General features: G+C 43.9%; 2 protein-coding genes across 13 annotated transcripts in view; one reads left to right on the top strand and one right to left on the bottom strand.

Annotated features, from left to right (window-relative positions):
- Window positions 1-1,368: 1,368 nt before the first annotated feature.
- On the top strand, window positions 1,369-5,188 carry nyx (nyctalopin; the record flags this gene model as incomplete). Its single annotated transcript, XM_083682614.1, has 4 exons — window positions 1,369-1,390; window positions 3,316-3,602; window positions 3,862-4,166; window positions 4,354-5,188. 4 exons carry the CDS (start codon window positions 1,369-1,371, stop codon window positions 5,186-5,188), a joined length of 1,449 nt encoding a protein of 482 aa, XP_083538740.1.
- Window positions 5,189-8,053: 2,865 nt separating this feature from the next.
- Window positions 8,054-11,090, bottom strand: part of caska (calcium/calmodulin-dependent serine protein kinase a) — a 92,027-nt gene continuing 88,990 nt past the window's right edge. For all 12 annotated transcript variants that reach the window (XM_083682269.1, XM_083682274.1, XM_083682277.1 and 9 more), the window contains 3 exons: window positions 10,817-11,019; window positions 10,499-10,582; window positions 8,054-9,743 (listed from right to left, as the gene is read on the bottom strand). In XM_083682269.1, the coding sequence (XP_083538395.1) occupies window positions 9,567-9,743; window positions 10,499-10,582; window positions 10,817-11,019 (464 nt within the window). In that variant the 3' untranslated portion in view covers window positions 8,054-9,566. The remainder of the gene's footprint in view (window positions 9,744-10,498; window positions 10,583-10,816; window positions 11,020-11,090) is intronic.

Below are 11,090 nucleotides of genomic sequence, written 5' to 3'. Positions count from 1 at the left end.
AAGCATGTCCACTGAAGGACAACCTCTACTTTGAGCAGGCTGTGAACAAATACTGGCTAAAATGAGTCAAATGCTCTGTTTCCCAAGATGTTCTTTTTTAATATGGACAGTTAAGTAGGCTTACATACTCAGATACTGCTAATATCTGCAACTATGCTTTCCACTTAATCTTCGATTGAAATGTGTGAAATCACCCCTCAGTATTGACAATGATCATCGATGTCTGCATACTTGCCGATCACACCTCTAATGGGTTGCTGATCTCTTATCCATTTGAATGGATCTATGTTCCTGAAACGTTCCCTGTGTCCCGCTCTGTCCCTGCTGTGAGCGTGTGAACGACCGTGTGTTGGGTCAGAGGATTTGAGCTGGTGTAATCTGAGTGCTCTGTGCTGCAGGGTTTCAGGCCTGTCTCTGGTGTTTCCTCTGATCTGAGAGTACTGCTCTACCCTTCTCTAATCCCGCCAGCCGCCCAACTCTCCCTCCATCTCTCCGTCCAGGGGATTTCACTGCCATTAAGAGATGGCTTTTAGTAAAGTGTGTGTGATGTGTGTAGTCATTGACAGACACACACACACACACATGCACGCTTTTGTGAGGGGAGGTCCCTGTGCAATAAGTGTAATAACACACTCTTACAGGCTACACATTGATCCCCATACAGACCCAGTCATGCAGATGCACACACTTTCTTGCTCTCACACACACACACACACACACACACAGGACCAGGACCTGAAAGCCTCTTCTGTAATGTATTGGGGAGCAAACTCTTCAGAGTGACAGGCTGAAAGGGCTGACATGGACAGCAGGACAGTCACCTGTGTCACACATGGACATAAGTTTCAGACATGATTGACAGGTAAGTCTGCGTTTCACTCGAGGTGCAATGATGTTAGCATGCATTTGACCAGATTTGTAGTAGTTATGACTGGAATTATATAATGGTGGCGTTGCATTATTTATTTCACTAGCACTTCCTAAATGACATCCATGTTGATTTTGCATTGCTATTGTAATGCCATTGAACATTTCAGGCATTGCATCTCATTGTGACTGATTTACTTATTTATATTTTTCAGCCTTTGTATTTTCAGTAACAGTGCTTATATACTACATATATTTATTATTATTACATAGACATTAGTACAATGGACATAAATTGCTGTCAATTGGGCATGTATTTATTATTAACTTTAGCAGATGAAAAAGTATTTAATTTATGAACTGTTCAGAGGACCCGTAAAGTTATTAAAATACAACAGTCAGCGTATATATCCATCAATGTTTATAAGCACTGTTACTGTATTTTCATAAAAACTGTCGTGTCATTTAATCCTGCCGTGTCCTAGATGAGAAAATACAGGGATGATTCTCATCGCTTTCACTGGTAAGTCTCAACGACACTCTTAATTCACTGTTTCTAGGGCCCTGTTTAAATACTTAGAATATACATGCTCCATTCCTTCTTTGCTTCACTGAATTTACCGCTGATCCAACACAATTGAGTATGTGAAAGCAAGGGTTTCATTCCATAGCTTTCACTAATCCAGTCGTCAGTAATCCATTTGTTAAGGCCAGAATGATTGGCATGATGACAATTGACATCCATAGTCAGGAGTTGGCTTTAACCCAGATCTAAAACAAGGCTGCCCTGGTGAAGGGCCAAGGAATTTTGGAATTGAACAAGGATCTACAGTAATTTTTCTAGAGACTAGAGCAAAAAGTCGAAAGTTGCTCCAAATGGTCCACTAGTAACCTAGGAAATCTAAATAAAACCAAGGGCTCTATAAAAGCATGGTAAAGTATGTGGTAACTGGGTCTGTGGGGAAAGGCCAGAAATAAGGAGGGAGTTGATATGATATGGGGTCTCTACATTTAACATTGTGCATTGAGCCAAATATCACCCTTGTAGAGCCAAACTCAAATATTAAGTTGATTCATAGCGGAAACTTGGGAACCTGTTTTGATTGAATAGTGGCCCCTAATCTTAAGAGCTTTATTGATTGATCAAATTAAAAAGCGCTCTTAAACTCCAGCACACATTAACAGTAAAATGGGTGAAATAATCCTATTTGCAGACAATGCCTATTGTTGTTGGGCTAATCTCTAATCTAAGATGTTCTTTCTTAATCACATCATTTCACCATGGTCACCAGCTGGAAACGAGAGGAAGTACCCTGAAAATAGCCCTCAGCCCTTCAGTCAACGTGACTCACTCATCAAATCATTATTCCCCTGTTTCTCGCCCCGTTTATTCACAGCTTCCTTTTAATCTGTGGAGGGTGGAAATATCAGAACCCATCTGCAAAGTGATGTCCTGGATAGCCCTGACTGGTGATTTTCAGGCATCAATAATTATGATCAGGGAGACTTATGGTTGGTTAGCAGATGTGCACAGTTGGAGATGCTTCATGAGCCAAAGCTGTGTACAACTACACTCTCTGCACTTGAATCAATCCTCTGAATATGTAGCGTTTTTGAGAAAAGCTAAAATTTCATTGTGGCTAGTGCATGTCCGTATCCAGAATTTATTGAAGAAAAAAGAGAATCCAAAAATACATCATTTTTGCATCATAAACAACTGACTTTGTGAGATGATAATACGGAAGCTTAAAAAAAATGACCTGTTTGACCTACATCTGTATTCAAAGTAAAACATTTGTTTGTTTGTCCTGTATTAATCAGTGGTATGCTTTGTTTTGTGACAGCTGGGTTGTGTAACTGTAGGGTTACCAAATGAAAGTATTAATCCTAAAACTTTCAAATCAAGTCTCTGAAATCCCCTTTCATCAGCAGTATTAGGCAATCCTCCTTCATCATCTGTCTGCCTGCAGGAGAAGCCCATCTGGGATGAGTTTTCATTTTTGCTTTTGGTGGATTTTGGAGATTTGGGAAGATTTTTTGGTCATAAATCCTTTTTCAAAAGCTATTTCACAAATATCAATCCGTATTTTTTTTCTGTGTAGTGTTCACCACTGTATGATCAATGAGTGGACCAGCTGTGAAATCATCTGTTTTGGACAGATGATGAAAGCTCCAGTTAAATTGGGGTTATTGTGAGTATAGGGTCAATTCAACCAAGCTCAACGTTTTTTCTTTAATATCTTGTTAAATGGAGAGTGCATACTGTAGGAAAGCTTTAGGTACAGTACATCTGAAGAAACAAACCCAATCACTCCCTGCTGCCTCATCACAATCATATTGGTTGTTAGTCAGACAGTAAATAGATCTAGACAATGTATTCTCTGTACCCACTCTTTTTCTGCCTCATTTCCCCCCCCCCCCCCCCCCCCCTTTCTCTCCCCCTCCCAGTCTCTGTGCTGTCCCTGCTGCCCCAGGCTGCATTGGGGCTGTGGGCATGTGCACGCTCGTGCCCGGCCTTGTGCATGTGTACACAAGAGAAGAGCTGCAGCGTGTTGTGTGACCGCACTGGCATGGCAGAGCTACCCAGAGAGTTCCCTTGCGAAGCCTCTTACATCAACCTCGACAAGAACAGCCTCAAGTTCCTATCTGAGAGGGCATTTGGCACCCTACCCTCACTGAAATCACTCTCTCTGGACCACAACAACATCTCCTTTATCACCCCCGGGGCCTTCAAGGTTAGGGCGTCGTCTTTTTCTCTATATGATTTATTTGTGTTATGATTTCACCTTGTTTACCTCTACGGTGTTATCCTGGGAGTCAGATGTATTTCTGTTATATACAACTCCTCAAGTTGCCATGACAACGATACAGGAGTAGGCTAAAGCAGAACCACACCCAGACTAGCAGTATAAAACAACATGTAATGAGCTATGCTGTGTATTTAAAAAGGCCTCACAAATGAATGTTAATGATGTGATTCTATTCATCATTAAGGGCCTGCCCAATGTGGTGGAGCTGAAGATGGCCCACAACGAGTACATCAGTTACCTCCACACCAGGACCTTCACTGGGCTGAAGAGGCTTGTTCGCCTAGACGTGGCTGACTGTCACCTTTTCAACTTGCCTGACCGCATCTTCCTTGAGCAAAAGGCCCTAAAGGAGCTCCTCTGCTTCAATAACAACTTCCGCAGGATCCCCGGAGCACTCCGAGGGATGGAGAACCTGACCCATGTCTACCTGGAGAGGAACAAGATTGAGGCGGTGGCCTATAACTCCCTCCTGGGTCTGGGGAATCTCAAGTAGGTACCACTGAGAAAGTTAGAACCGCTGACTTTGCTGCATACCTAAAAAAAAACTTAGAACTCGCACAAGCTTTGTTTGTGAGCAGCAAACAGACATTTCTCCCCTCATAGAACATAACAGTATACTTTGTCTAGCCTCTGTGGTTTGGATGTGCATTACATAGTTCTTTTTCCAAAACCTCAGGTACCTGAACCTCCAAGAGAACCGCATCAACGTGATCCATGACCAGGCCTTCCAGGACCTCATAAGGCTAGAGAACTTCTACCTCAATGACAACCTCCTGACGGACCTCCCCCGGGTCTCCTTCAAGGGCCTCAGCCGCCTCAAGATGCTCAACATCGGTGGAAACCAACTCACCAACATCTCCAGCACCTGGTTCAGCGACCTCGTAGAACTGGAGGTCCTCTACCTGGACCGGAACCGTCTGGTCTACATCGAGGAAGGGTCCTTTGAAAACCTGACCAGCTTGATCACCCTCCACCTCAACAGCAACAACTTAACCACCCTTCCCTTCCCCGTCTTCCAGCCCGTCTACTTCATTGGCCGCCTTTACCTGTTCAGGAACCCATGGGAGTGTGACTGCTCCCTGGAGTGGCTGAAGGAGTGGATGGAGAACTATAAGTTAGTGCGGGACATCCCCTGCGCTTCCCCGTCATCTGTAGCCGGTCTGGACCTGGGTGAGGTGGTCTATGCCCGGATCAATGGAACCTGTGTGGATCCGGCAGAGCTGAACCTGACGACCTCCTCAGAGCTTCTCTCCACCACGGAGAACCGTTACAACAGTCTGATCTCTAAACTACTGCAGCAGGAGCTGAGGGAGGAGTTGGGCAACGGGACTGAGACCTTCCGGAATGGAACCCTGCTGGACCCTGCTGAGGAGCTCACTGCAGGGGCCAGAGGGCAGGAAGCACAGGCCAGCCAGTCACTGCTCTTCTTCCTGGTGGTGTGGGTCATCTGGGTTACGATCATTGATCATTTAGACTTTGGCACCCTAGCAGGATATGTGACTGGCACCTGAGAGCTGAAAGAGTAGGGTTGAGCGTCTAAAATAAACATTTTCTTTTCAATACCAGTGGGAGTAAAACCTGATGTAAGGATACTGGAAACTAAAGTTTTCTGCTTTATTGGACGTGTTGATATGGCTATTTTGTGGAGTGTGAATATCGTGCTAAAGAGAAGGCATGAATATTTTGTTCTCTTGGAAAGATCCACTAACTAAGGACAGCTCCAGAGGACAGGCCAGAAAAGAGGTCTGACATCACTTGAGCCCACAGAGACTGTCTCTGATGAAGACGACTTCATAATGTTGTTTTAATTTAAATGATAAGAGGAGTATGATGGACCTGTCACTTCATGAGCATTAACTTCCTTGCAATTAAATAAACTGAGGATGTGGATAATAAACAGTTGAATGTCATTGAACTGCTACGTATCTTTCAGATTCACCAACAGCTACTGTACGGCATTGACTTTTTCACGTCTATCAGTTGTATCGAAATCATGGATTATCGCGATTATCCCAAAGTGTATTATGTAACAATCTGTAATGAAGGTTCACATTAATTAATATTATAGGACATTCATGTCCCATGTGTAAAAACAGACAGATGAAGCCAGTAGCGCCTGTAACCGTCCTCCAACCAGATGTCCTCTCTCTGCCCTCGCTCCCTTCTTGTTATATTCATGCAACTCTGTGAACGTAGAGCTTTTCATAAATGCATTAATCTTCTTACAGCACACGGCTCGTGCACTTCTTATCCTGTAAGCCTGTGCATAGAGTATCATTATGTTTGCCTCTTATGGACCATATTTTTGTCGTGGGCATACCTACCGTATATACTTACTGTATAATCAATAGAAGAAGCCATGGTTTAAAAGGACTTCAACCCGCTTTGGGATCTGATCTAATGTGCTGCCTTAGATGTATAATACTGTACATTTTACAGCATTGTTTATCATATGTGTGTGTACTGATGTATGTTTATTGCTAAAATGTCAAATGTTCCCTGATTTGATATGTAAACTCTCACTTGTTTCCTTGGTGATGTTTGATGTATCGAAGTAGCTTCATCAGACTAGTAATTTAGTTCAATAGTGTTTGTTGCATATTAAAGCTTAGCATATTCCCACATGATTCTACAGAAGTACACGCTGAACTTTGACCTGTTTTTAAGTAAGTCCTTTTAGTCACACGTAGGTGACGACTTGCTGAAGCAGTGGATCCTGGTAATCTGTCCTTTCCCTTTAAAGTGGGATTAGGACTAAGACTATGGGTGACAAACCCTGGGCAGGGCTCTACACTGTAAGGCCATGGTGTTATATTTCATCATTATATTTTTCATAATTTAATGTTTTTACATTATTTATATTTTACCACTATGAACATGTTGAGAGAGGTTATATTTGTCTGAACTGAAGGAAAATGGCGGTGGGGGCTTACTACTGACGAAGCAGAGATGTTGCTACTAAACCTGAACCCCCATCTGTCTGAATAAACATGATCCTGTTCAAAGAATCTGCATATGTGTCTTTTTTGCTCTTTAATAAAGTTTCCATTATTTTTTAGTTTCACCTTTTACACTCAAGTGTTGCAGAATAACTGTCAGCACAAGCAGACAGGTGTAGGTTCCTGTTTAGAAGCTGTCATGAAGATAGAGGCTTCACAATATAACCATAAATGTTTTAAAAATACTAGGCCCTGGCAATCCTGCTTTCTATAATGTTGAGACAGCAGTAGTTTTCCTCTCCCAGTTTCACTGCTTAGACAGTAGAAGACACACCCTAGCTGGACTTACTCAGGTAAGAGAGTGCACCTGGTCACATGATAGGCTAGGTGGGAGGACTCTGACTGGCACTAACCAGGGGTGTGCCACTATGGCAACACCCATGACAGGAACTAGATCACATGACTTTTTATACCTCCTGGAACATTCTTAGGCTGTGTCTCAATACAATTCATCTGCACTGATCTAATTAGACACGGCAGGTGTAAGCAATATGGCAGTTGCTTTCTGGGAACATACCTTCACCTGGTTGGTTCTTTCAAAACAATGTTGATGAAGGAAGTGAGATTAAGACAGAATCACTAGACCATTGAGATGTACCAATTGTGTTTTTGTTTTTCTCTCAATTCTCTTTCCTAGTTTCTTACACTTTTAAAACTATGTAGGGGAGTGCACAGGAACTCACTTCAGGGAAAGAGGTAGAGAATTGGGTGCAACACATCTTGAGTGTGCTCTATTTGCCTAATTGGTACCTACTTGTCCTGCCTAGCCAGTTAGCCGTGTGTCTGCAGGCGTATTCCATCTTGCGTGTCTGGATTAGCCTGTGTGCTTGCCCGTCTTATTAGCCTTTGTGGGTGTGTTCAGCCAAGCCTGGTGGCGTGTGCTTGGCTTACCTTGCATTTACACCCTTCCTTTTTAAACTGTTAACCTACCCTCTCTATCCAATGTATGTATCTAATCCTCTCTTTTATGTGTGTGTATCTTCCTACTGTCTTTTCCGTGTGTGTGTCTGTGTTCCTACCATCTCTGCCCTGTGTGTGTGTGTGTGTGTGTGCCCCTACCCTCTCTTCCCAGCCAGTGTGGCCCAGCTGTTCATTAGAGGACTTTTTACTCCCCGTCAACAGGCTATTGTTAACCTGCTGTCACACCATGCTTACACACTTATTGCCAGCATACACTTACAAAATACACACGTCTTGTGTATGTGGAGAAGTTATAACAATGACTAGTGAACACATCTGTAAGACCTGTAAAATATTGTAGTCCTTTGTACGTACCTATCTCATTATGCATCCAAGTAAAGAATTTCAGATCTGTGTGTTTGTGTGTGTGTCTCTGTCTTTAGGGAAAAACAAACAAGAAACACAGGTGGATTAATTTTTCAACACATAAAAGGAAATATATTTTAAAAAACGGTTCATACTGAAGAACTTTATCATTGCAGAGTAATTTACACAGGGGCAGTCATATATCATCAGTCTGTCATTCATATACACGGATAGCCAGATGCACAAACTGCCTCCACTTCCCTTGCAAAGTGTTTACCTTGCAAAAACTTAGTGTGCACATTTTTTTCAAACAGTTACACAGTTGCAGAATAAAAATCGGCATTTATCTTTCTTTGATTCAACTTAATTAAAACATTAATACTCTCGGACGACACATTTCTGAATTGGCAAATCAGGAATCAGGTGTAATTTTCCTCCCTTCTTGATCTTCTTATACAACAACTCAAAAATCGAGACAATTTACAAACACATCTCACTACATGGTTGATTTAAAAATCAGTTGTTTAGAAATGTCACCCAAAATGCAAGGGATGTGCATAGGTGTCAAGTCAACGGTCTCTTTCGTTGTTGGTTATTTTCTTGCTCATCTTGCTTCCCTTGGTTTGAGTTGAGTCTTCCAAACGAGTGGAATGTTTTCTTCTTCAGTGGGGAGGTTACAGGAGGACACTGGGAACACTGACTGACAGCATGGAAGCTTTCAATTGTCCACATGCATGACACCTCATTCAAATCTTTAAAAACATTTATGGATTCATTTAGAAGAGACAGTACCTGGAAAAAGGTGTGTGTCAAGGAGTGGGCGACACCAGACGAGAGGTGATGACTGTACCGTCAAAATGTACAAAGAAATGAAACAGAACAACATGAATGACAAAAGGATGAGTGATGTGACAGAACGAGTACTGTATGTGAAAGCAGGAGACAGTTAATGAGGGCGAGGAATGAACAGAAAAAGACAGGGGGGGTAATGATGTGGTAGACAGATGAGACACTGCAGTGTTTATGTGCTTTTCTTCAGTCTGCTGAGAGAGAGAGTACCCACGAACAGCGTCTAGAGAGCTACGAGCTAAGAACTACAACACCCAGCAGGACTACAGTGTGATGGGAGCACAGACAGTCACATGTGGAGGGCTGCAGTGCACAGGGGAGGAGATGCAGTACTGTCTCTTTAAAACAAACAGCTACAAAAATGTTGCCTCCTAGCTATTACAGACATGACAATACTCATTTGTTTATTTTGTTTATACAACACTACGGCTAGGTAGTATGTAAGGGCAGAGTCTGATTGGCTGCTGCAGGTCATGTGCAGTACACAGATGATCTTGATTGGCTGCTGCAGGTTGTGCGCAGTGCACAGAGGTTTCTGATTGGTTGAGGTGCTTTTCTTTTCCGAGGAATGATGGGAGTTTCGCAGATGCATCACCAGGAGAGGGGGTGGGGTAGGAGAGAGAGGAAGAAGAGGAGGAGGAGGAGGAGGAGGAGAAAATAGGCAGGGCAGTAGGGGAAGAAGGAGGGAGAAGAGAGGAGGGACAGGGGAGAGAGAGGAGAGAGAGAGAGAGAAAGGATAAGAAGGGAGGAGAGGAGGGGAGGGGTTGTGTCTAGCTCAGTAGACCCAGGAGACAGGCACCCACTGGCCAGTGGTGCAGACCAGGTCGATAGCCTCCTCCAGATGTCTGATGGTCTCATCTATCTCATTGTTAATGATGGTCTGGTCAAAGTAGTGGGCATACGTCTTCTGGAGGATCTCAGACTCCTTCTGCAGCCTCTGCAAGGACTCATCCTGGAGAAAAAGAGAGAGGGGGTTAAGAGAGTGAGAGTGTGTGTGAGAGAGAGAGAGCGAGCTCAGGGAGGTATATGAGACGGAAAAGAGTAGAAGGAGAAGGAGAGGGACTCTAGAACTAAAATGTCAACCATAGCAAGAGGAGAGAGAAAGAGAGGACGAGGAGAGCTGTTTTGCACTGAGGAGATGCACCACACACAACAGGCACTACCGACTACCAAACAGCACACATATGGGTCTCAATGGGATTCACCGGGATGAAGAAATCATAAATAAAACACGCACACACAGATACACACACACACACACACACACACATACACATACAGGTCTGTGCAGCAACTGCTCTGCCTGCTCATACTTACTGGCAGCTTTCTGCACCACCTGGGGAGCTGATAGGAGTGCCAGAAAGACAAATGCATGCAGCATGAAAAACAAACGGGTGAATAAAGGGATGAGAGAGGAGGACTGAAGAGTGCAGACTCTTCAGGACAGGCGGAGAGCGTCTGGGTGTCAGAACAACATGCAGACAGTCGACTGACATGATGGAGGGCAGACGTCCATGTCAGGATTTAGACGTGTGTGTGTGTGTGTGTTGTGTGTTGTGTTGGTGTATTTGTGGTTGTCAGATCCGTAAATGTATTTAAGCAGCACATACATGATGGATCATTGGTAATGTTTGAATGGGTCAAATTAAAGTTGGATTCTGAAATGTGCGTGCTTGTGACTGTGTTTACGCAACGTCCGATTCGTACCTCGTTGATGCCGGGGGTGATGGTAGGGGCGGCGATGAAGACGACGTAGGGGGCGAACTCTGCTGTCCGCAGGACCTTCAGGGCCTAGTGGAGAACAGGGTCAGAGGTCAGCTGTGTGTACGTGTGAGAAAGCGCATATACAAAACATATAGCACATGCTGGCAACGGACTGTGCTTTGACTTTCCCAACACACGCTGTCCACACACACATACACCCTGTCTCCACACACACATACACCCTGTCTCCACAAACACACAGCCACCTTGTCTACACACACACACACACACACACACACACACACACACACACACACACACCTGAGGCTCTACGTCCAGTATAGATATGTTGCCCTGTTCGTGGATCTTGCGGATCGTCTCTAGTCGTGTTCCGTACATGGCGTCCTCATGACTGCCGTACTCCAGATAGTCGTTGTTACTGATGTCCTCCATCATCTGGTCGTGGGAGACAAAGTAGTAGTTCTTCCCATTCTCCTCGTCCTTCTTAGGAGGTCTGGTCGTGTCTGAAGGAGAGGACAGGACAAGGTGTGGGCAGATTGTTCTTGAGAACGAATGGTCAAATATAGTCAATAAA

This window comes from Argentina silus (assembly GCF_951799395.1).
Source record: "Argentina silus genome assembly, chromosome: 12".
Classification (NCBI taxonomy): Eukaryota; Metazoa; Chordata; class Actinopteri; order Argentiniformes; family Argentinidae; genus Argentina; species Argentina silus.
The sequence above is the reverse complement of the archived record's forward strand: the minus strand, read 5'-3'. Positions and strand labels throughout refer to the sequence as shown.